Raw genomic sequence first — 26285 nt, 5'->3', positions numbered from 1 at the left:
CTCAAACAAAGGGAGGGAGGTGCATACATTCTGTAGTGGGAGATACATGGTTTGACGGACACTTCAAATCCAGTGGAGATACTTGTTCAATACATAATGTAATAAAACTTTTGAATCGTATGTTAAATTAAACCAAACTAAACTGGAGTATGGATGTTTTTTTACAAATGAATATAAACTTAATTTATTTATCTAACTCTTATGCCACAATATTTCTTGCTTGCTGTTTCCCCCATTATCAACCCCATCCCCCCTTAACTGAAATAAAAATAACTAATGAAAAATACAGAAATTACTCTGGCTGTTAGGGAGAACTAACCATTTGTAAGACCTGTAACTTTAGATGAGTTAACTGGTGTGACTTGAAGCTTAGGGTAGCATTTATATATTGCTGTTATTATTTTGTAATCTTTTTGTTTTGTAACACATTTATTCTTGCTATGTGGGAGCTTAACCAGTAGAGGTCACTCTACCCCCTTCAGATGCATTATGGCTCGGACTGGTGTTCAGATCAAAGAGTAAGTTAGGCTAGTACTAGCTAATCACTGAGTTTGAAGCCATATGATGTTCACCTGCCCTCTAGCTACTCTTTCAGTAGCACTATTACTGTTAAAATCTCTCACCTTTCACAATCGACTGTTACCCCATCTGTGTCAAAACAAAACACTTCCAAAACAAATCTGCAGAGGTGTATACATTTTATTTCCCTTTGCAGTTTTAAGACATTAGAATTAGCATCACCTGCAGCTCTGGGGCTTTCAGATATTTTACTAAAAAATGAACAAATAAAACAAAAAACGACCACGTTTGTGTCTACTTGTTGTTCCTTGAGAAAATAATGCCTTCACTGTAAACCCGAATAAGTTCACAGAACTCAAAAATTATTTTGTAACAGATTACACAAAAATATTTAAGTGATATTTTTAAAAGTTTTAAGTTTACTTAAATTAAAAATTATATTTACTGTTGCCTTAAATTATCTCAATGTTATCTTATAAATATTGATATTCCTCAACTTAAAATGAGTGAGTAATTCACTTAAAAATATCAATAGTCTTCAAATCATAAAATGTTGGAAATGGACTCAAAAAATTTCATATTCTTAAACTCATAATGTAGGAAATGCACTAAATTTCCTATAATTTTCTACTCAAAGTGGGATATGCACTTAATTTATTCTACACACAATTATAATCAGCTAATGTCAGAAAAGATGAAAGTGACACCACAGTGACAATTTAGCAACTTTTTTTATTCAACAATGTGCTTTTTAAAAGGCACGAGAATCAAAGGAGATCAGTCACAAAGTGCTTGTCATGAATTAAAATAAAAGGAAATAAGTGTTAATAGTTCTATATTCTGATAGTGGTCATTGCTACAGAGGGTAGATTCAGTATTTTGGGTCTCCGTCTCACATTTTTTCAGTAAACATTATGATAAAAACTCACAAGGGATTCATGATAAAATTATATAAGATTCTAAGTATTATCCATCCTCAACAGCAATAAACTATTAGAATGTGGAGCCATTTAAACTTTAATAACACACAAAGGAAAAAAATTAATAAAATTTCACGAAAACAATATTTATTTGGACATCTTCAAATTGAATCTGAAAGTATCTTTTAAAGGTACCTCTTTCTGATAGAATACATCTTGTCAAGATGTCAATCTCTGATGAGATGACAATGTTGTTCATGGAATAATCACTTAACCTCAGGGCACAGTCCAGGCAATTCACACTATGGTTTCTTATAGTTGTCTGAATATAATCTATAAATAATCTGTTTCTGAATCATGTAAAGTTAACAAAGTAAACAATTTACAAAACTCACCTATTGGCAACTGTCTGATGGTGAAACGCTGACTCTCTGTAGCACTCTTTGAAGTCCAATATCTATACACAACATGCACACAAAGATGATTAGTTAATGTTCAAAAAAAACATTTTTAAAATAATACATAATGATAAATTAAATTTTAAAAAGTGAATTTACAGATAAAAAAAAGTTTCCAAATCTATGAAAAACATTAATTGTAGGCTACAGTAATTATAGTAAAATGAAAAGGTTAAAAGATGAGCAAGTTAGTTATTAACAAGCACAACATCAAAGTTGTGTGCTTATGCTATTTCTGTTGTTGATGTTTTTTTGTTTTTTTTAACAAAGTATTAATAAAGGGTTCAAGTGATCAACTGTGGACCCCACAGTTGAGATGAAAACATTTAAAGAAATGACACATAAAATAAAACCAATTGTTAATAACACTATTTCATAATACATCCTACCTGAACTTTTAAAAAGGATTTCTAGGTGATGATCTCACAACCACACATTTGAGCCTACAATAAAATACACACATAGACCTTGTTAGCATCATGATAACACACTCACATTATGTTGTTTAGCATTGTTAGATTCACGCTGCACACAAAGACACAGCTCGACAACTTAAAATACTGACTATGTAACGCGGACACTTATTGAAATAAGTATAACGTTACTCACATGCATTACCAGCGAACAGCGAAAACAACAACCGGCAGAAACCGGGAAGCAGGGATAAGTTAACGTTATGCTTTCGGACCATAGACATAAAGAACGGTTCGGACTCCACGAGACAGTTCAAACTCATGGTCGTTCCCCCACATCATCTCCCGGGAAAACATGCATTATGGGAAATGTAGTTCTTCCAGGAAACCTGCTGATAACTTTACACTGTTGTAAGTCAGATTCAACAACTTCTAAAGTTACAATTACTTGGATTTGTAAACTATTTACAACAAATATTCACTGTGCACATTGTACACATGTATTCCCAGTTCCAAATGTAAGAATATTTATCGAAATTCAATTAAAAAAACAACAAAACAAAAACGTTAGAGTTACTTACCAAATCAGGGCTGATAATAAGACGGCGCTGAAAAAAAGGCCGGCCAATAATGATGATGAAAAAAACTGAGGTGGTGGTTTGAAGCGAGGGGATAAAAGTGCGCATTGCAAACAAATAAAAACAAATTAAACTGCGGGGCTTTCCAAAACTTCCATGATAACTTCACTGCATGAAGTCAAATTCAAGATGGCTGATTCAGCTTTGCTGAGGCAGAAATAAGACCCACCCACCAAACGTCATGACGTCAATAACGTCATGACACAACTGTATGGTTCCTAAACTTTTTGAGTGTTCCACAGAAATTAGCTATCAAATTTTGAGCCCTATTCAATTAAAGTGGCATAAATCTCAACAGAGCTCAATACTTTATAGTTTAGTCAACTGCATAAGGCCATTTGACTGTAATGACCTCATTAGTTATGAGCTAGTACAACTGTTTGTGATTACAGTGTTATTATGTTTTGTCTGTTTTTAAAGACTGTATCTTTCTTTGTCTGTTTCAGTATTACAGATTGCTAGCTGCTTATTAACACAGAGACAACGAAAGATTGACAGATGGCTTCAGTTTAATAATAAGGCTAGCTGTTTAAATTTAAGGTTGTATGTCACTGACTGTAAGTGGCCTTTTGTTGTGGCCAGCCTAAGGCACACCTGTGCAGTCCCCATGCTGCCTTATCAACATCTTGATATGCCACACCTGTGAGGTGGATGGATTATCTCAGCAAAGGAGAAGTGCTTACCAACACAGATTTTGACAGATTTGTGAACAATATTTGAGAGAAATAGGCCTTTTGTGTACGTAGAGAAAGTCTTAGCAAAAACAAAAGTGTTGCCTTTATAATTTTGTTCAGTGTATTTGATGAAATATAGCCCTAATATATCAGCACATGTATGCTTATTTCAAATAAACCACCTTAATGTAGTGTAATTTATGCTTCACCTGCAGTAAAAGCTTTATATATTGTGTTGATATGTGGTTTCCCAACCCTGTTTTTGCAAACGAGAAGAACTATAAGTGTGTGCTGACAGTTTTCTTAACATAGACCATGTTGATATAGTTTAAGTACGTGTACGGCTGTACAAGATATTTAATATATTCAATATTTTTATGACCCTATTCACAGCCATACTATTCAAACCAAAAGAACTACCAATATGATGCTAATTTGTATCAAGCTGCATGGCGCTGCTAGAAGGAATTGTAGTTTCAGAAATATTATTGTATTTCATATAATTGGTTGCAAATACTGTACTGAGTGCACACAGGTGCTCACATTTGTGTAATACAATATTAAATATCTAATTGTTAAATGGATGAAAATCAAGTTTGACCATATTTGACAGCACCCCCACTTTGTGAGTCTATCCATATGGGTATAGTCACATAGCTGAAGTCAAGATTACATAGGTCTCACAAATGGTTAGTTCTCCTTAACAGCCAGAATTAATTTTGTACATTATGATTTATTATTTTTATTTGAGTGAATTGGGATGGGGGATGATAATGGGGAAAACAGCATGCAAGATATATTGTGGAATAAGAGATAGATAAATAAATTAAATTAACACAAAATGTATGGTCACATTTTTGGTTTAATTTAACACTATCTGTTTTGTAGCACTGTGCATGTAAATGTAATGTTGAGTCGACCAAGTCCTATAAGGCTTTTACATTGAAAAATATGTACTCCACTGCAGACAGTAGGGGTTGATGACTGTTTTGATGCAGTCGATATCTGGCCATTCTGGCAAGACCGTCGAGAGCAACTGTAGCTTCATCAGTCCTCCTGTTTTACAGGTCAGTACGGTGTACAAAAGCACAACACAGATAAATAAGCATAGCAATCGTTATCTCTTTTGTTTAAGTAGTTTTTAGTATTAACTTTGCAGTTTGTTCATAGGTTTCTTACACTGTGCCATGTTTAAGGACAAAACATAGACGTTAGGTAGCACTCCCGATCCTCAATGTCCACCATTAATGTTTACGGCTGCTGGGCACATATGAAGTATATTATTTGTATTTTGTTTAGAAAAATATGTTTCGTGTTGGTTTGAGGTCATCCATACCAATTAAATGCTAGAAAATGTCACTATCTTGCCAGGAACGTTTATCAAATTGAGGACAGTGAACGGTTCTGTCAGTAAGAACTATGAGAGGTTTATCCCTGTTAATATAAAAGGTTTAAATTCCCTGTTAATATATTTAAGTATTATATTCTTTTGTTAATATATCGAAGGTTTACATTCCCTGTAGGCTAGGAGAGTTTTAAATTCCCTTTTAATGAGGAAAATGATTGTCATGTTTGTGTATGAATTGATGTGTGTGCTAGATAAATTTTATTCACTTTATGTAATTTGGTTACTTAGTTGACTATTTCTGAGTGATGTGCAAAAAGAGACTTTGTTTCCTCTGCTTCATCATTTCTCCTGTTTTACAGGTTTATTACCTTTCCACATGCCCTGTGCCTGGGGCCTGTAAGACATATAAGCTGGCTTGCCAACCGCCAATAAAAGAATAGCAGAAGCAACAGCAAATAGCTTTCGCCGTGGAAGATACCGTTGCTAAGGTAAAGTATAGTTTTAAGATGATTGTTTGACAACTTTATCAAGTTTGTACTAGTTCAGAGTCATTCTCGTCTGTCCGTAAACTTGTTCTTTACAACTCAATGCTGATGTAGCAAGTATAGGGTTTGAAAGATTTGTGGATCAATGTAAAATATGATTGGACAGTCCACCGTGCTTCAAAGATCTATATTTGGTTTCCTCAATCAAAAACAGATGTTTAAGACTTTTAGGTTTGATTTTATTTCTTCCGTATTTCAGAAAGAATCAGCTAGGGCCAAAAATGTTATAATTTAAAAAAAGTCTAATATATTTCAGCATCAATAATTATCATGAAAAATGTCAAATTCTTATTTCTATCAAGTTTAAAAGCTGACCTTTGCTTCTGATTGAAAGTTGAAAAAAAACATATAGTTTATTTTGGTTTTAAACTTTTCTTTATGGTCAGTACATGACAAGAACCTGCCAAACAGTGGTCAATTAACAGATCTCAGGTAGAACTTCCAAAACAATTATGATAAAATCTTTTTTCAAAAAATGTAACTGAATGTAGGCATTAAAATAATTCAGGAAAAATGTCTGCACACCATTGGACTCCAAATAATAACTCTTTGTGAAAGCAATGGCTTGATCTGATCTCAAAACATTGCCTATAATAGTTTTATTTGGAGTTGTTGAGACGGTGTGCAGAGCTTTGTCCTTTGTGTCCTGCAGTGATATTTTTTGTCTTTCACTTGAGTACTTTTGACTGGTTGTGCACACACTTGGCCCCTCTGGAGGTTTTATACCAATGACAACTATACAAACAACTGAAAACATATTGTATAAAACCTTTTCACACAAACAAATGTAGCTCAGATCAGATCAGAATAATGTGAGAAGTAGTAAAACCTTTCAACACAGACAAACTGATGCACACGTAGAAGTGTGTGTAAGATGTATTTAATGCAGTGAATGCTGCATGTTTTCTAGTTTGCTTGCTACTGTTTAGCACAAACTCTTTTTGCACAGACAGACACAACACCACACTAAGACACACTATGAGGACAACATTTACAGAATTTCTGTTGTTTTCTTTTATTCACAAGGAGAAGGAATTGAGGAGGACTCTTCAACCGATGAGGCTCGTCCAGGAAGGTCATGGAAGACGGGGAAATCCAGAGACCTGGAACGTGAACGTCCAGAAAAGTAGGAGAATGAGGAGCCTGGATTGAAGGAGGCAAGACAAATGGGGATACCATGCCAGTCTGCAACCTGCCAAAGGTTCACTAAACTCTACTGCAGAAAAGCAGAAGACACATCATAAGAACAAGATTTCTAAGTATTTCTGGGGGAATTTGGACTGGAGAAATGATTGTGAAGTCTGTGGTGGAGGGGAGCAGTGTAAAGCGGCAGCGGACAGAAGCAGATGAATCCAGGAGGTCAGCATCCATTATTTGTCACCTTGTAGTGGATTGGAGAAGAATCTGAGCGTGCCAACGCTTGTTCCTGTCAACATTAGGCATAAAGCAGTGGTGTTTTTTTAAGTGGGCAGGAAGAAGAGGAGAAAGTCATGAGAAGACTGAGGACAAGAACGGAAGGAAAAGGTACTTTATTGTCACATACACGTGAAATGAATTCTCTGCATTTAACACTCATTGCCTCAAGAACCTAATCTAAGATGTTTTTGATGGTGTGGAAAACTGGAGTGCCCACACAGGAAGGAGGAAAACCACACAGACACAGGGAGAACATGCATTCTCCACACAGAAAGGCCTGGGATGACGGGTTAGAAAAGGAGACCTTCTTGCTGTGAGGCCACAGTGCTTTCCGTCCGTAAGATCTTCCTTCTGGACCTTTGGAAAGTTCAATGGCACTTCTGTAGGTCCTCTTCATCGAAAGGTGTACCTGGAGCTTGTATTCAAGTCCATCAGTCACCTGCACACTGAGTATAAGCCCTCTTGCAAACAGCCTCTGTTAATGTAAGTTTTGTCAAACATTTTCAGTGACTTAAATATATCTCCCTTTCACTTAAAGAAAGACCAGTGCGATGCCTACTGTTCATTCAAGCCTGGAAACATCGAAGCAGCTTCATGGGACACAAAGGCTGCGAAGCAGAAGGACAAAGTAGATGCAGATGAGAAGACCTTGTTGGCGCTCACTCCAATTCCAGGCCATACCGTGTGAGGTACGTATCTTCAAGGACTTCAGCCAGATGGGGAACTGGGGAAAAGCTGGGGATCCAACCTTGCATGACCTCCAAACAATCAGGTATTTTATCAGACATATACATTCTTGCACAAATATTGCCTTCTATGTCAATAGAAATCAGTTGTGAAATGTACCCAAGTACATGTGCCCAATTACTACTCCACTACATTTATTTTGATGGCTTTAGTGACTAGTTACTCTGCAGATTATATATTAAAAACATATTCAGAAACTAGAGTATGATGTATTTTCACAGATAAAGCCACACAGCAAAATATAAAGTAGTTAGAATTAGCTTTACTTTTCATCTTAAAATTTGAATGTAGGACTTTTGACATACAGAATATCTCTACAGTGTGGTGTTGGAACATTTACCTAAGTTAAAGTTCTGACTACTTTTTCCACCACTGTGAAAGACATACTTTGTAATCTATTAAACTTCTGTCCCTATTTTCCCTTTTAAATTATTCCATCCACACATACAACGTGGATGGAACCACTCAGATGACTGGGAAGCCTATCTGTCCCCATCTCTTAAAAGAAGAGTATCACCACAGCAGCCCCACTGTGCACATCCAGCCAGCCAGTTGAAGAGCTGAAGTTCAAACAGCCCCAAGAACTTCTACTCATCCTGACAGATGGACTGGACCACAAGTGATGCCCATCACCAGCTGGAGCCTCACGCAGACGCACACACACTGATGTACATAGGCTATATTGGTTACAGTTGTTCATTAAAATGAGTAATTATAATATTTATATTATATTTTTGCATTATTTTTAATACCTTTTACTGGTTTTAATGGTTTTAATATAATTCCTAATTGTTCAAAGTATTAAGTCAAATATCTAGTAGTAGTAAAGACTCCAATCAATTGTCTCTCACAAATAGTCTGACAGATTCTTTATCCTGGTTGTTCATAATTATGTTATAATAAAATTTTATATAATTTGGGATGAACTTTGGGATGAAATTTTGAATGTTGTGTGGTTTACACAGTAAAATAAATTTCAACCTTTACTGATTAAACCGATTTCATTTTGTCATTATCAGCCAATATTATTCACAATGTAAAGATTATTATACTTATTGATTATCTTATTGATTAGCTTATTGATGATTAACATGATTTCAAAACATGCATCTTATTATTTAGCTTAGGTATCATCAGAAGGTATGCTTTCACAAAGAGTTCAGGTAACCTTTCTCAAATATGTCCATTTCGGAGGAAAGCAGTGCAGCGTTTTTTTAAACCAAGTATCTTAATAGCCTGCAGATGCCTTTTCAGAATCAGAAGGAGCTTTATTGTCAAGTAGTGTTTTACACATACGAGGAATTTGCTGTGGTGATAAGGTGCTACATGTAGACAAACATACAGTCAACATAAATAAATGTGGAAATATATAAATATGGAATAAGGTAAGTTTTTGTAGCAACTTGTATAGTGTAGTGTTTTCGGGTAACATAAATATTATCGCAGGAGTCCGGAAGGATAGCTTTGGATAAATAAATAAAAAGTTTCCAGCCAGGGAACAAATGACAAGCTGTGTTTTCCCTGAATTGACTGAAACACACGTTTATGTCAGGTTGCCTTTGGCCTGGATTTAGGATGACATGGTAAAACAAAGCTTTGTAGAAACAAGGGTAGGCTCGCTATCAATACTACACCGACTGAAGGGGTCATAAAAAGACAATTGAGGCTTAAACTGTTCACTGATGACCATGTAAAGATAGTTGTTCCACTTACGGTGATTTCTTACTTTCTTTGTGTTTGTATGTTCTATTTTAGGAGATACTTTAATCTGACAGTGATGATAAATAAAATGCAAATTAATTATTTATGTCAAATTTGATCTCAAATCATCAATCAATAGATGTTACAAGCTATAACCTAGAGTAGCTAAAACTTTTTAGTAAATGTAGTCAATTTACTTGATCAGTCTGGGACTTTTGTGTTGAGTTTTTCATGCTTGTCTGTGGTTACTTTCTGCCTTTGGGTGGCTACGATCACAGTAAAGTAGATCAGTGCTGAATTAGTGTGGTCTGTTCTTCTTCTGTACTGATTGGGTGACAACAGTTCAAATTTAGTGGCTGTAAAATCCACAGGCGGAGCTCATTATCATTTTAGAAAACTCCGGTTTTTACGCTAAATGCCGCTTTTTACGGCGTGTCAAAATAAAACGGCGTTTTTCGCGGTGTTTTTATAAACAAAACTCCATTTTAAACGCCGTTTTGTTAGCAAAACATGCTACAAGAGTGACGTTTTTTGGCACTAATGGCTTGCCATAAGAGAGGGTAGGGAGAGGAAGCAGCAAGCTTAGTTAAACTGTAGACTGTTGGACTATAAAAAGGTAAACAATGGACTTAAGAGAAAAGCTGCGTATTTTATGGACAATATGTTTCTCCAGGAGTACCACTAACGTCGTGCTTGTTTTTGTGTCGACGCTGATCCAGAGCACTGTTGTACAAGGTGAAATTCTTTATTTGTTTTAAATTTATTTGGCCTATAGGCTAACGTTAGGAGAACACTTGTATTGCGTCTAATTTATAGTCACAATAGAATCTCATGGAAGTAGGCTAAGCAAAGCTGGGGTGGTGGTGGGGTTGTCTTATAGTAAAGCAGACAACTAACTACAACTTTATTCTCGAAAAAGAAGATCTGGACAAAGATCATTACATGAGTGCTAAGGGCCGCATAGAAGGGGCAACACATCTGATGGCTCACAGGCTTTAGTGTCACAACGGTTTTAGTAATTATATTTTAGGAGGATAACGTTAAAAGTAGGCCTTTTCAATAACTTCACTCTCATACAGTGTACTGTCCCCCAAATCACATCACTTTTTCATTTAAGGTCTTTTTACATAAAGTGTACCAAATTCACAGTCCCTAAAAGTAAAAAATATTTTTTGGAAATTATTTGTGATGTTCCATTTGTTTTTTTATGACTAATAAGTGAGAAGGTATACAATCACTTTCGGCTGTACAGTTCTGTTTGCATCAAAGATTCCAAGTTACATTGGTATAAAGTATAAGTGATTTTGGTTAAACTGGTGCAAATGTAGACCTATGAGGTTTTGTATGGTGTATTTCTCTTGGATAAAAACATTGAATCACATACATTAAGAGAAGAGGCATCAAAACTCAATTCAGTTTTCATAGATGTGGCGAGGCTGAGGTCAGTACTCACTTTGGGGTGTCAAAATGAGTATGTTAGTTAAGTCTTTGTGTATGGTATGATGCTGGACAGAGGTTAGATTGTGATGTTTTGTTTTCTTATGGCCAAAATGTTTGTATCTAAAATGTACCTGATAAAGTGCTTTGAGAAAGAGATTCTTTAGCATATAAAGAACAACATCCCAGCCACCCTGGACCCTCACAAGTTTGCTTTCAGAACCAACATTCAGAGAGGATTAATCTCCACTACACCTACATTAGAAAAACCCATAATCTCCCCCATGAAACTGAGGTCCCACCCACACCTCTGCATTTTGGTTTTAAAACTGAGACCTTTTGCTAACGTTTGTACCTCCCGTCCAAACTAAAACGGCGAAAACACCGACCTAAGACAGAGAGGTTTGAAAACGCAGCTGACATCATTTTTCGTTTTAAAACTTTGGAGGGCGTTTTAGTGAAGACGGGCAGAAACGGACGACTTTAGAAACTATGACACATACGCTCAGCTTGGCTCTCTGATTGGTTCTTTTAAATCATGCAAAGCAGACACAGGAGCTACTGACAGAGTTTTTGACATGGTATTTTTCTTAAAATATTCAGTACTGTGCAAATAACACTTATCTGCCTACACTTGTACTGTGCATGTTGCTGTTTACTTTGACTCACAGTCTGTTTTCTGACACACCTCTGTAAAAGCTGTCAGTAAACATGTAATTGGATTCCCCTGAATTTCCTCAGGGAAATGAAAATTAATGTACATAGGTTTATGAATGCGCATCAAACGCCGGGACGCACACACACTGCAGCACGTATGCTTTATTGCGATCATGTGAAAAAGTGTCTTTATAGGCTAATCAATCTGTGAAGGGAGAAAAAAAAAGTCTGGTGGACTTTGGGGTCGATCATACAACTCCTCCAACAGGAGTCCCGTACTCTACCGACTGAGCTAAACGTGCACATGAGGAGGTTTGTCCAAGGGTTTGAAATAATTTGACTGAAATAATGTTCTGGCCCGCCATGTAACGGCTTGAAAAAAAGTTGGCCCGATGTCAGACTTCTTTGCCAACCCCTGCTGTACATCCACGACTGCATCCCCAGTGATGGACACAACTGTTGAGAAGTTTGCGGACAACAAAACCATCATTGGCTGGAATTCAAACAACGATGAGACTTCATATCAGGAGGAAATCGATATTCTTGCAGAGTGGTGCACAGAAAATCTCCATGCTAGTGAATAAAGCCAGAGAAACGGATATATTTCTTAAAGGTTCAGTGTGTACTGTGTGGGAGGACCTATTGGCAGAAATGCAACATAATACGCAGAACTATGTTTTCAGTGGTGTATAAAGACCTTACATAATGAACCGTTAGGTTTTTATTTTTATTGCACCACCACGTTGCTACAGTAGCCTAAAAGGACAAACAGCTCTACAGAGCATGTTATCACTGTTGTGTAGTGAACAACGGTGTGGATTTGTGCATTTTTATATTGAATAAATTTGGAGCTACTCTAAATTCCTTTCTCCTCCCCAGAGAAGAAGGGGAGGGGTCAAAGTTGTTTTCTCTAAGTGCTAGCCCGACCATAAAACTGGCACCTTTTTGATTCCGAAGCTGATAACGCGGGGCCTGACTGTTAAACTGACAAAGGGACACGAACCAGCCATTGGCAAATGCTTAGAACAGTAAAACCGTTTGACCATTGAGGTTCGATTGTGGGAAATATTTGATTATAAGACGTGCAAATAGATTTCTTTTTAGACATTAAGTTTAGAAAGGCAGTCCCATGGGAAACCTGAGACGCCCCCTGGGGAACCACGCCCCAGGCAACAAAAGAGCGACACGCGACCTCGGTAAGGGCTCTTCTCTTCGCTGTTGGCTCTCTTCCACTCTGTTCTGCTCGCTGGACGCTTCGGCACGCGTGCGGCGTGCCTCGCCAGGCAGCGCCCTCAGACTCGGCCAGCGAAACCGCCCTTTTGTTCGCCTGAAGCTACACACCTGAAGTGCCGCGACATCGATCTGCCTTCAGTTTGTTTTATTTTCTGTAATTCTTTTGTTTGTTAAAGTTATCAGTCCGTTACACTGGACTAATTCAAGAACGACCAAGTTCCATTTTAAGCCTTTTTCATCGAGCCAACTTCACTGAGGTCAGACCAAGCCACGTGGTCTTGCCAGCTACAATGAAGGAAACCTGAAAACAGCTGAATTGCCAAACAGAGGAGGCGTTTTCAATCAGACACGGAGAACCCCGGAGAATCCCTAGCAAAAAGCCAGGATCGGCAGCTAGTGGGACCCGTGCAACAGGCCAAAAGCAGGCTGTCGACAAGCAGTAATACTTAACACACGTTCTGTGATCAGATATTTCCCTTTTAACTCCTAAAATCATAGCATTAGTTTACTTTCATTAGCTCTTCTATGCCGTATGAGTCAAATGCCTCCCGCAATCGAACCTCCAGGCAAATCGTTCAGCAATTGTTTATGTTCCCTGTATCCAACCATCTTTTTATCACATTAGTTAGAGAATAAATTCACTGTAATATAATCAAGAGCTGTGTGTGTTGCCTATTTCTACGTCCATGCCAAGAGAAATGACCCTTTAGATATGAGACTGACTGACTGATTTAAGATAATTGAGTGATCATTAACTAACTGATCACTAGTAATAATTGTATAATTATTAAAACTACCTAGAGGTGTGTGTGTGTGTGTGTGTGTGTATGTATATATACATACATACATACATATGTATATATATGTGGTGCCCTTAACGGGGAATCTGGTTTGATTTTATGAATCTTAAAAAATCATAATTCACAATTCTCATAAATATATTAAATTGCATAACTAAATTTTAGGTTAGCTACAGTTGAATACGTACGAAGTAAATGAAGAACAGCAAGTAACATTAGTAGTAGTAGTCGTCTGGTTTATTAGAAGTAAGAAAAGAAGAGAAATTTGGACAAATGGAGGCCCACACGTATTATTTAGCACAAGAGCAGACAGAGCTCAAATGGCATAGGATGTGCACAGCCCATGACTGAAGGGCACTGCAGCGTGTGATTAAAAACCGCCCAAAAGATTATTGGTACCCATTTACTGAGCATCAGTGATATCTCGGAGGTGAGGCCTCAGAGCCCAAATTATACTAAAAGACAATACCCACCCAGCAACCACCTTATCACCCTGCTGCCATCTGACAAGAGAAACAGATGTATTTCCTTTCACACCACCAGACTTCAGAGCAGTTTCTTCGCCTAGGCTGTGATACTCTTAAATTCAAATTTACCCTCAGCACTGCACCATGCAAGATAGTTTATTTATTCTGTATAGAATTTTATAATTTTTTTATTTATTGTTTGCTTTGTAGCATGTTGTATGCCAAATAAATTTAACTTGTACCTTGTTAGTCTTGTGGAGGTACCAGAGAGAAACAGCAATATTTTATTTGTTTACTATTATTATTTTATTTATCTAATATTAAAGGCAGTGGCCATGTAGCGACCATGAGATAAACTGAAGATCAATTTTTCCCATCTTTACTAAATACCAAGCCGGCATCTTAAAATTATCCATTAATAATCCATTATTTCAGTGAGTTAAAGACGGGCCTTGTGTGGGCGGAGAGAAAAAGATGTAGTTGTTGTGTTTCTGCAAGGAGGACACCAGCTTCCAGATCCTCTGCCCAGGCCCAGCGTGAATGCTTCCATCCACGTGTGTTTATTAATGTGTTTGTGCTTTCTGAGTTGTGATCTGAAAAGCTGATTAGATTTTATGCACTTTACAGCTCTGCATGTGATTGGAGGAAGCGCGACCGTGGTGCAAGGTGGGACTGCAATCTTACCGTGTACTCTCATTGACACCACGGAGCTTCTCACGCAGATTTCATGGCAGAGGAAGACCAGAGGAAAACCTCAGAATGACAATTTCTTCACAATCGTGTATTCAAATGGACCACAGTTTGTCAATGGACAGGATGATCGATTTAAATTTATTGGGGACGTTAAAAACAACAACGGATCTCTCCAGTTATCGAGGGTCACATTGATCGATGAAGGAACCTACACGTGCATCTTCACTTTGTTCCCCAGCGGAAATCACAAGACGGAAATACCTCTGACCTTGCTTGGTATAATGGCTTGTATTTAAAACGCTTTGGAGTGTGTGTGTGTGAGAGAGAGAGAGAGAGAGAGAGAAAGAAAGAGAGAAAGTGGTGGAGAGATTGATTTACAGTTTTACCCTTTTGCTTGCATGTTGACGTTTTGTGTGTGCTGTAACTCTCCTAGTGCCTCCAGTCATAAACCTGACTGATGATCTCCCTACTTTGGGTAATGAACGAGTTTCCCTCGTTACCTGTACGGCTGCTGCTTCCAAGCCTCCAGCAGAGGTGAAGTGGGTCACTGGCACTCTGGTAGAAAAAGTGAGGGTCATAACCAACTCCACCAAGCATGCCAACGATACGACGACCACAGTCAGCTCACTGTTTGGAGTACCTACCAGAGAACTCAATCAACAAATTGTCCAGTGTGTCGTCAGCAGCTCAGCCCTGTCCAAAGAGGAAATCCTGCCCTTCACAATACAGGTCTACTGTGAGTATACAAGTTCTTCATCAGTTCCTCCCTTTTTGCAGGTAAGGCCTTAAAGAATGACTGTCATCAGGAGAGTGATGGTTGTCTAGCATATCATAGTGAATCCACTAGAGACCTAGGAGAGAGAGAACTGAAAAGATTTGAAGTTAGGATTCTCATTTTGATCAGTATTGCTCTGATGGACACCTTTTTACCTCCAGATGTGAGGCAAAAAGGTTTTTATAGACTATCTCATCTCAACAGTAAAAATTGACTCTTTCACAGGTTTCTTGTTATTGCATATGAGATGATGATTGATGCACAAAATTTATCACTGTGACACGCATACAATCTCATTCTGTTCCACTTTGTGCTGCTGTGGTCTTTACAGTAATCTGATCTCATGAACAGGTGGCACCTAGTTTGTGTAAGACAGAATCCTACTTAGAAAACTTGTACGAGCAAGCCTCAAAGAAAAAATTAAGGGAGGTTAAGAGAGTTGAGAGAAGAATTCGAAAATGTTCTTCCAATGGTTTTAATTTCAACTGAGTCTTCATCAGGTCAGAGATTTGTGTGATGTGGGGGAGTCTGTGAACTCTGACTGCGTTTCCCCATAGATTTGCATGTGATCTTGATAACATGTGATGTGCTTCTGACATTGCAAAATCATCACTTGCTTTGCTTTTGACTGCTATTAAGGCTACTTAACAACTGTAGTTGTGGATTTCCTTTCCCTGTCAACAGGTTTTGAAATTATCCCTGCTTTTATGCCCTCTCGTCTCGTTCGCTTACTGTAGCTTCATGTTTCCTCAAGCAGGCTTTGTTTCCTCAAGGGCAAATTCTCTTGCCTGCCAGATGGGGAGACATTCCTTTCATACACAGTAGCAGACTTTGTTCCAGGGGCGTGATTGTTAGTTTTTCTGTGTCTTTTGGCATGTTGAGCCAGGAGCCACTTTATATCCTTGAGTCCAGATGTTGTGTTTCTTCTACTACTTCTTTGTCTTTTTTGTCTTTTTGCCCAGTACGCAATCTAAATCACAATTGCAACAGTCTTTAATTATATAAATGTTGATAAACCATGCCTGGGAGTGTGGCATAGGGTGCAGAAGAGTTGGCAATATGGGAACGACCCAAATGCAGACAAAGGAGGCAGCAGGATGACTTTCATGGTTCAGTTACCAAAAATAGCGCTTAGGTGCCTACCTGTACAGGCAAGTCCAGGATAAAGTTAAAGTCTGGATTTGGGTGACAGAAGCTTGAAAGCAAAAACACAAGGTCAGACAGGAACATGGCAACTAGGACAAACGGTAAGGTAACAAAGGATCTAGTGTTGTGTAGCGAATGACACAGTGAGAACAGATGATGTGAATGAGCAGAAGGTCACGTGACTGCAGGGCTGATGAGAGACGTGGGAACATTAGTGAGTTCAGCCCAACAAAAACAAACAAAACATTTATTTATAACAGAAATGGTGGTGCCTTGAACACCCAGCTGAGAAGGCCATTCTTTGCTTTCTTTTTTGAAGATTTTTTGGAGCCTGATGAATTTGGTTTAAAAAGGCTACGCGTTTAATACTAGAAAATATGCTCCGTGTTAAGAGTCACTTCCTCTGCCCTCCACAATAGCAGAACATTCCAATCGAGTGAGTGGTATATGGAAACTGTGCTTTCTAATTACAGTGGACAAATATTTGTCTTTCATTTCAGAATGACAACATTTCAGGAGAAGGACTCCACTTCTTACCATCAACGCTGTGTTACGATCTGTATGAGCTAATCATTTTGAGCCTGTTGCTCACTGAGGAAACATGTTCAGCCCTGAAACCATAGCAAAAGAGCACACCATTTTCAGAATGGAGCCTTAGTTTTGTGCTATAGATTGATTATGTACAAGTAGATTGATTATGTACAAGTAGATCATGAACTGTTGTTTGTGCTGGAACTTCCCCAGCAGCTCACTCTATACACCAGTCATCCATTGTTCCACCCAACTTTTCTGTGAGACTTAATATGAAGCTGATTCAATGACATTATTGTCTGAAGTGAAAGAATCCCAGATACTATTTCAACTATCTGTCAGCTATTGTAACCTTGCTGTGTGTCAATACGTTCAGCTTTTGCCAGCTGTAATGTTAAGATCTGTGTGAATTGTGATATTTGAGAAGTGAATGCTTTTAAAAGTTTTTCCTTTTTAAATGAATGGATTGTGGATGTACAGTCTATAGTTTTTTAGAAGCATCCAAATGCATTACGGTTAAGAAATCTGAGTTTATCATGTTTTAACAAGACCAGGAGTAACAAATAAAACCTCAGTAATGTCCAATACTGAGCAGTGTCGAGATGCAGTTTTTCAAATCAAGTTCTGTAATCCAAAAGTCCTTAAATACAAGTGTCCCTGTTTCGGGACAAATGGGATGATGTGGACAAAACGTTGGTGTTCACTATGATTATGTAATTGTTATTTTCTCAGTTACAGCTCATACTTTCCCTGTTTCTTGCAGTTCCACCCATCGAAGTGAATATTATTGAAAGATCCAAAGGCTTGTTTGAATGTGTGACTGAAGCCAACCCAAATGCAAACATTACCTGGAGCAGGTACAGTATTTAAAATGAAATTCTAATCCAAACTAAACCTATATTAATTTTTTACCTTGAAGCGTTGTTTGGTTTGTCGTCCTCACAAGCTTTGTACTATGGTGAAGAGTTGGGTCATTAGCCAAGTTAAACTGAATGATTTAAATTGTATGTTCTGAAATTTTATTTTGGATTATAGTTGTAGCTGCAATAAACCACCGTAAGTGATCTTATGTTACTCTGATGAAATTTTGAAAATCATAATTATTAAGCTTAGTGTGATAACTTAGCCCATTAGCAGCCCACTGGACAGTCATCAACCAGAAGAAGTCAGTATTTAATCATTAGCTGGCTGGGCAACTTGGGCGAATGTCTGAACGTACATGTTCAGGTTTTTGTAAATATCCAGTCCACGCTTTACAACTTTCATCACACTGTATTTGGCATTCAGCTTTCTCTGTGAAAACTACACTAAACAAAGTGGAACGCCCTACCAGACAACATCAGTATCCTTAAAGTCAAATTGAAAACGACTGCTAAAGCTACTAAACTCTGAAACCACTGACTCTGCTTTTGATTCCTTGCTTTTAATTTGTCTGACATACAACTGCTGGTGTGTGTGAGATGTACTACTGTGTGTAACTTTGCATTGTGTGTCTTGTTTAGTTTCTTTAGTGCTGTTCTATCACTGTGTGGATGTTTTAATTGTGACCTGCCCAGGGGCTGAAAATGAAAAGTTGCTGTAAGCTAACACAGGTGCAATACATCAAAGGTGACATTTATGTTGAATATTGGATAAGGTCCGTTACAAATAAAATGTGTAAAATTCTAATAAAATGTTTTCAGTAGTTTATAACTAATGCAATCATTTCTTCATCAAAAGCCTTGTCTGCAAAGAGACAATAGTGCTGTAGTGTTAAAAAAAAAATAAAAAAGGTAGGCTCACAGTGTAGTCAGACATGCACCATGTGGTCTACCAATAAAAGAATGTCACCCTGCCTCTGATGAGGTTTTACTAATTCACTTACAGTGCAGATGTTACTAACACCAACGATATGTATACAACCAAAACAGGAAGCATGGACTGCAACCTTCTTTTTATTTTTGAACATTTTGACAACCTGTCTGATAATCATATATATTTTTTTGTTATTATTGGTGCTAATAAATTGTGACTTTACGAATACGACAATGAAAGTTTCATAGGATATCAGTTAAATATGACACAAATATGTTCATATGTCTATGTGAAAAAAAATATATATAGTAGTCCTAATCTTAATATAGAGCGGGGTATCATCAATCTCAGACATAACAAATCCAGTATATTTTATACACTTGTTTCCACTTCCGTTTGGGGTCACTTAGAAATTATTATCACTTATTTTTGAAAGGAAAGCACTGTTTTCTTCAATGAAGATAACATTAAATTAATCAGAAATACAGTCTTGACATTGTTGTAAATGACTATTCTAGCTGGAAACGGCTGATTTTTAATGGAATATCTACATAGGTGTACAGAGGCCCATTTCCAGCAACCATCACTCCTGTGTTCTAATGGTATGTTGTGTTAGCTAATTGTGTTGATTACAAAACCATTGTGCAATTATGTTAGCACAGCTGAAAACTGTTGTGCTGATTAGAGAAGCTATAAAACTGGCCTTATTTTGCTAGTTGAGTATCTGGAGCATCAGCATTTGTGGGTTCGATTATACTTTCAAAATGGCCAGAAAGAGAAATTTCTTCTGAAACTGGACAGTCTGTTCTTGTTCTGAGAAATGAAGGATATTCCATGCAAGAAATTGCCAAGACACTGGAGATTTCCTACAACGGTGTGTACTACTCCCTTCAGAGAACAGCACAAAAAGTGGTAGGCCCGGGTGCACAACTAAGCAAGAGGACAAGTACATTAGAGTCTCTAGTTTGAGAAATAGACGCCTCACCGGTCCTCAACGGGCAGCTTCATTAAATGGTACCTGCAAAACGCCAGTCCCGACGTCCACAGTGAAGAGGCGACTCCGGGATGCTGGCTTTCTAGGCAGAATGGCAAAGAAAAAGCCATATCTGAGACTGGCCAATAAAAGGAAAAGATTAAGATGGGCAAAAGATTACAGACGTTGGACAGAGGAAGATTGGAAAAAAGTGTTATGGACAGATGAATCTAAGTTTGAGGTGTTTGGATCACACAGAAGAACATTTGTGAGACGCAGAACAAGTGAACAGATGCTGAAGGAATGCCTGATGCCATCTGTCAAGCATGGTGGAGGTAATGTGATGGTCTGGGGCTGCTTTGGTGCTGTTAAAGTGGGAGATTTGTACAAGGTAAAAGGGATTTTGAATAAGGAAGGCTATCACTCCATTTTGCAACACCATGCCATGCCCTGTGGCCAGCACTTCATTGGAGCCAATTTCCTCCTACAACAGGACAATGACCCGAACCTCCAAACTATGCATGAACTATTTAGGGAAGAAGCAGTCAGCTGGTATTCTGTCTGTAATGGAGTGGCCAGCACAGTCACCAGATCTCAACCCTACTGACCTGTTGTGTGAGCAGCTTGACCGTATGGTACGTAAGAAGTGCCCATCAAGCCAATCGAACTTGTGGGAGGTGCTTCAGGAAGCGTAGGGTGAAATTTCTTCAGATTACCTCAACAAATTGACAGCTAGATCGCCTGGTCTGCAAAGCTGTAATTGCTGAAAATGGAGGATTCTTTGGATCTATTTTTCAATGTCTTCACTATATTTTATATTAATTTTGCAACTCATTTGATGAATAAAAGTGAGTTTTCATGGAAAACATGAAATTGTCTTGGTGACCCCAAACTTTTGAACGGGTGTGTGTGTGTGTGTGTGTATATGTGTATATATATATATATATATATATATATATATATATATATATATATATATATATATATATATATATATATATATATATGTGTGTATGTATGTATATATATAATGTGTGTGTATGTATGTATATGTGTGTATACATGTGTATATATATAATGTGTGTGTATGTATGTATATGTGTGTATACATGTGTATATGTGTAATAAAACAATGGAACAAGACTAAAGACAACACACTGAATTATCAAAAGAAGCAAAAAATGTGTATATGTAAAATTGTGACTTTGATGGGAAAAATAACTCCCTCAGTAATGATACATCCTGGCCAAAATAACAATTTTCTCTCCCAGTGGTGATTTCCTGAGAAACGAAGACAGATAATGGTGCAAAAGCCGACTCCCATTATTCACTTAACTGAGTCGGCTCATAGACCTGACTCATTCACGACCAACACATCACTAGTGTTTTGTGGGTCGGATTTTGGTTTCTGCTGCAGCTTCTGTCGGTCTTTGCACTGAAACCTACTACTAATGCTACTTTTAAGGTTGGAAAACAAAATCTCAATTGCTGAAATTGTTTTGTGAAATAAGAGAAGACCGATACTGCCTCCGAATCTGTCTGTTAAATACGAAGCTACAGCCAGCAGCCAGTTAGCTTAGTTTAAAGACAGGAGACAGAGAAACAGTTAGATTGACTCTGCTCAAAACCAAGAAATAGTCCAGCACATAACTCCCTGTTAAAGAGCAAATCATCATTGTTACACTTCAGTTATTATGTGGATTAAACAATCGAGATTTAACGTGCTAATAAGTGAGCTTTAGAGGTGCTGGTAGGTGTATTTTGTCACCTTTTAAGGGAAGCAACATTTTGATGAGGTCTGAGGCAGGAAAACCAGCAAACCTATCCTTTAATATGAATTAAGAACTAATACTTGAAATTCATTTAACTTTTGGCACAACTCTACTATTTGCATAATTTTTCTGTCCTATTGCTGTAAGTCTGTAATTTGCTGTACATTGCACGCTGAACCTTTTGTGTGTTTCAGATCTGACCAGTCACTGCTTCCATCGGCTGTCAGAGTTGTGGGTGCAGCTCTACAGTTTCTGAGCGTGAGCTCTGAGGTGAATGGCCTCTACCAGTGTGAAGCATCTAACCCTTATGGAAGAAGACATGGTTACCTCTATGTATCTGATGTGCCTTCAGGTGAGGGTGGGGGTGGGGCGTTCAAATGCGTTGGTGTTTTTTGCATTTTTTTCCTGCTCTGTGTGTTTGAGTCTGTTGTGGATGATGCGTGACTCTTTATTCACTTTTGGTGTCTCTTAATTTAAAATAAAGAAAAAGAATGATTTTCTGTAAGTTATACCTATGGACATGATGAAAAGTACGATAATCTAGATTTGGAGTAGAATCACTGCATGTATTTGATCAGGTCTCCTCCTCAACTCTTCATTGTGGATGTATCCCAGTCATGTCCAAGTGAATGGAAAAGCCGTTCAGAGTCAAAACACAATTGATAGTTATTTATTCCCTTGGAAGTGGAAAGAGTGAATCAAATTTGTACAACTACATAAACGTTCAAGCATTTCCTGTCTTGTGAAATGTTCTGTATCCTGATCATGGGAATTTCATGTCGCAGTTGCTTTTTTCTGACACAGGACCTACCAGGAGAAGAAGGCTTGTCAGTAAAAAAAAACCCTTTAGCCAGTGTTAGCTGCATGGTGTTTGACTGTAACGTTAGTCAACTTAAAGTAATGTGCGTAATATAAACCTAAATGCATTAAACATGAAATACAAGAAACACCTGTGCATGTTGGCACAACATTTTACAGTATAGACAAAAGAAGGAAAACACAAACGCAGAGAACCTGCTTTCAGAAAGAAAATTAAATTGTATGTTTTTCACAGCATGACAGAGCAGGAAATGTATAACTAATGACATTAAAACTGAAAAGCTGTAGTTAAGTGAAAAAAACACCCCAAAGAAATGTAATTTTAATTATTACACATTTGTTAATGGAAAGCAAAATGTCTGTAATATACTGTATCAGTGTTTCCTTTAACTGTATCCTCCTTTCTTTTGTCTCTACAGCAGCCTGCCCTACTTGTTGGACCTTATTTGTTCTTATACTTATCCTGATTGTAGCTGCTGCTGCAGTGTTGTATTTCTATAAATTCAGGTATTTTCAAGGTGCCAAGTACACTTGTACTGCATACACTTAAGTGGAATGTACAACTGCTAAGTATATAAGCATATACTGTATGTACTATGTAAATATTTTGTTGTATATTAATTGGTGGTCCATTATCCAGGAGAGAGAGGGGGCAACGTGTCCCAACAACAGAGTCACCTGTCACTTCAGCGAGAGAAGGAGCAGAGAAGTAGAAGCCGCAGCACTAGCAGAAGTGAGAACACATGCAGAGGAAGAGGTAATGTATAATATTTTATTTCTTACAGCCCGTAGTGGCTATTTTTTATTTTCCTCAAAGTTAAAACTGTGACCCTCAAATGTTTCCATCAGTGACTTAATATAAAGCACAATAACTATGTTAGCAGTTCAAAGATATACTGTATTTTGCGCTTTAGTTATGTAGTAGTACAACATACAGTGTTTCATACTATGTGTTTTTCCTGGAAACAACTGGACAGTTAGACACTAAGATCACACATATGTCTAAAGGTCAGTAAGCATAAGCTAGCGGTTACTGTAGCTTTAGCCACAAGTAATGCACTTTCTGTGAGACATACTGGACAACCTCCAGCTCTAACTCAGTGAAAGAATGACGGCTTGGTGTTGTGTTGGATGGTGAGGCTGAGAGCAGGTGTACATCTTTAGTGGGCAGGGCCATCTACTGTGCTGAAGGGCTGGAGGAGGTCCTATGCTAAACAGATCCTTCCTTGGCTCATGAATGGAGCCAAATCTAAACGGCGTGTTTGCACACATGTTTACTGTAAGATCAAGCAGGAGAAAAAAAGAGAGAATGTTTTTCTCATTGTTTGGGGTTCTGTAGACACATGAAAAACACACATTTACGTTCAAAAGACATGAAATGGGAAATTTAATAGGACAACTATGAAGTGATTTTTGTTTTTACCCAAAAGGTCAAAGGTTAACGTCACTGTGACATCATAATGTCCTGGGGGGGCAGGGGGACACTTTTTTGGCCATTATTCAACACCAAGAATGAATTGGGCAATCCCAGATTTCACATGTAGCACAACTGGCACAGTACAGGCTTTCCACCATGTCGTCCATTCTGTCTTTCACTTTGTAATGATGATCCTGTGAGTGAGTTTCACCTGCAGCTCATAGAGACGCTATGCATCTAAAAATGGCAGAACAAAACAAAGGCAGCTCATTTTGTGTTGTAGCATAACTACTTTTGTAATAATACAAATTATGAACAATAATATTCAGGAAATATTAACTCATAAACCTCGAAAAGGGCACCAGCGGAAATTCAGTTCGCCCAGGGTCTTTGGACGCTTTCTCGCTTTCTCTGCCAGGGAATTGCTCCAAAGATCTGTCCTCATTTGGCTTTTTGAAGAAAACTTGCAGGGATAGGCTGCTAACCTTGGCTCGGGTTGTCGGTTTGATTGTCCTTTGTTACTGCTTGCGTAACGGACGCACGTGGCTGGGTCCGAACTTCGGTGGGAGCAGTATAAATTCACTAGACTACAATAAAGCTAAAAAGAACTTGGTTGTTCTTGAATTAAAATTGCGCGACTTAACGGTCTGATAACTTTTAACAAATAAAACAAAAGAAAATATAAAGCAAGTAAGTTGCTGGAAACGAGGGAAAAGCCAAGGTTGCGGCGCTTCGCGCGTGTGGCTTGACAAGAACAAAGGAATGTTCGCGGCAAGCCGGGCCGGACATCTTAGGGCGTTGCTGGAGAGCCGAAGTACAAGGGAAGAGCGAGAAGAGAGCGAGCAACAAAGAGCTCCGCTGTTTTGTTTGTCTGGTCCCTTGGGGCGTGTCCCCAGGGGCTTGGCTTTGTTCCCTCGAGGGCTTGTTTCCTTTGAGGGGGTGGGCTTCTGGTCCTTTAACTCTAATGTCTATTTTAAAAGTCTGTTTGTGCGTATTTTAATCAAATACCTTCCCACAATCAAACCTTAATTGTCAAACGGTTATACCGTTCTTGGTTTTAAGCATTTGATAAAAGGAAAACAATTGTCAGTAGTTAAATCTTAAAAGGGTTAACATTTCGTAGAGATCACGTCAGATTAAGAAACTTAACTAGCTTCCTGGATAATATTGGCTGTTAAACATTCTTACTTAAATATATATAAGCAAGTTATACGGAACAGAAGATTACAGCAGAAGACAGACAATGACGTAATACTTATTTTGTCCTCTTGGGGGAACTCTGGTTCCATGAGGAGACTGAAGATAGCAAATGATTATTTAATCAATCATTTGCTCAGGAGCTGGGGAAATTAATTATTTAACATAGGATAACATTTTGGTTATATATATATCATTTCTAAGTATAAGAAGTCAGAAGGAGCTGAAAATAATGCATTAGTTACAACATCACTTAAAAGAGCGTCAGGGATCATTGCTGAAGATTAAAAGACTGCGAAATTAACTTATATGGATTCTTCTTTTCAATAGCCACAACACAGTAATGTAACTACTCTAATGGAGTGGAGAGACCTGTTTAGTAACTTAACAAAGATTATTTAATTAAACAAGGTAATCCAAGTTTATCAGGAGACACAATTCTTGTCCCCACAAGAATGTGAGCTGTTCTCACCAATTCACATCTGGGTGTGAAGAGGAGAATATCCTTTGATGTGAGGTAATTAAACAAAGAGGCAGGTCAGGTACCATGGTTACGTGTGTGTGTGTGGGGGGGGGGGGCAGTTTAGGGTTTCCTGCCCTCTGATAGGCTGTTCAGGAGAAAGTTATTTTCTGGTTAGTGTTAGTATTTGTCATTTTAACAGTCAGGCACCGAGTCTTATCTCAGCTTCACCAGAGGTGGCCAGTTTTACGATCGAACTGCCCAAAACAGCACTTAGGGAAAGCAAACCTTTCATCCCCTCCTTTGGGGTTTTTTCAGCTGTCTGTTGAGGGTTGATATCTCAACCCCCCTCCTCTTTCACTCAGGGAGAGAAAAAGATTTTATTATTTGATATAAAATGAACAAATCCACACTGGCTTATCACTACAGTGTTCTGTGCTGTACTCACATAAGAATCCATCTTTACATAGTTATCAGGTACATGTGTACCTGTGTAGCCAATACATCCTGATAATTCTTCATTAATTAGTTCAGCAATGTATATTCACTGAAATCAAACGTATCTACCGTCAATTTAGTGACAACTTTTATGTAGCCAAAAAACACTTTATACCTTTTATTCAGTTCCTTCCAAGTATTCACTACATATATTATGATTCTGGACAGACATGGATGTAAACAACAGTTTAACTGGTTGCTGGAGGCATACAACCGTGGGGAGCGGTAGATCTAGTT

General features: G+C 38.0%; 1 protein-coding gene and 1 long non-coding RNA gene across 6 annotated transcripts in view; both read left to right on the top strand.

The window, feature by feature from the left end:
* The first annotated feature begins 6855 nt into the window (after positions 1-6855).
* Positions 6856-8673, top strand: LOC119903598. The gene is made up of 3 exons (XR_005444546.1): positions 6856-7381; positions 7470-7703; positions 8148-8673. It is a non-coding gene; the product is annotated as an uncharacterized LOC119903598 (long non-coding RNA).
* A 1268-nt stretch (positions 8674-9941) lies between these two features.
* The window catches only part of si:ch211-214p13.3 (nectin-1), a 64076-nt gene continuing 47732 nt past the window's right edge, over positions 9942-26285 (top strand). For 3 of the 5 annotated variants that reach the window (XM_038720686.1, XM_038720685.1, XM_038720684.1), the window contains exons 1-7: positions 9943-10114; positions 14601-14942; positions 15100-15402; positions 17882-17975; positions 21852-22009; positions 22896-22983; positions 23117-23233. In XM_038720686.1, coding sequence (XP_038576614.1) covers positions 10003-10114; positions 14601-14942; positions 15100-15402; positions 17882-17975; positions 21852-22009; positions 22896-22983; positions 23117-23189 — 1170 coding nt within the window. In that variant the 5' untranslated portion in view covers positions 9943-10002 and the 3' untranslated portion in view covers positions 23190-23233. Of the gene's footprint in view, positions 10115-14600; positions 14943-15099; positions 15403-17881; positions 17976-21851; positions 22010-22895; positions 22984-23116; positions 23234-26285 lie in introns of all 5 variants that reach the window. The other 2 variants (XM_038720687.1, XM_038720682.1) reach the window with 2 other exon arrangements.

Source organism: Micropterus salmoides, unplaced genomic scaffold (genome assembly GCF_014851395.1).
Source record: "Micropterus salmoides isolate LMB-PRFRI ecotype aquatic unplaced genomic scaffold, ASM1485139v1 Ms_hic_scaffold_15, whole genome shotgun sequence".
NCBI classification, from domain to species: domain Eukaryota; kingdom Metazoa; phylum Chordata; class Actinopteri; order Centrarchiformes; family Centrarchidae; genus Micropterus; species Micropterus salmoides.
This window is presented reverse-complemented; position numbering and strand designations above follow the sequence as displayed.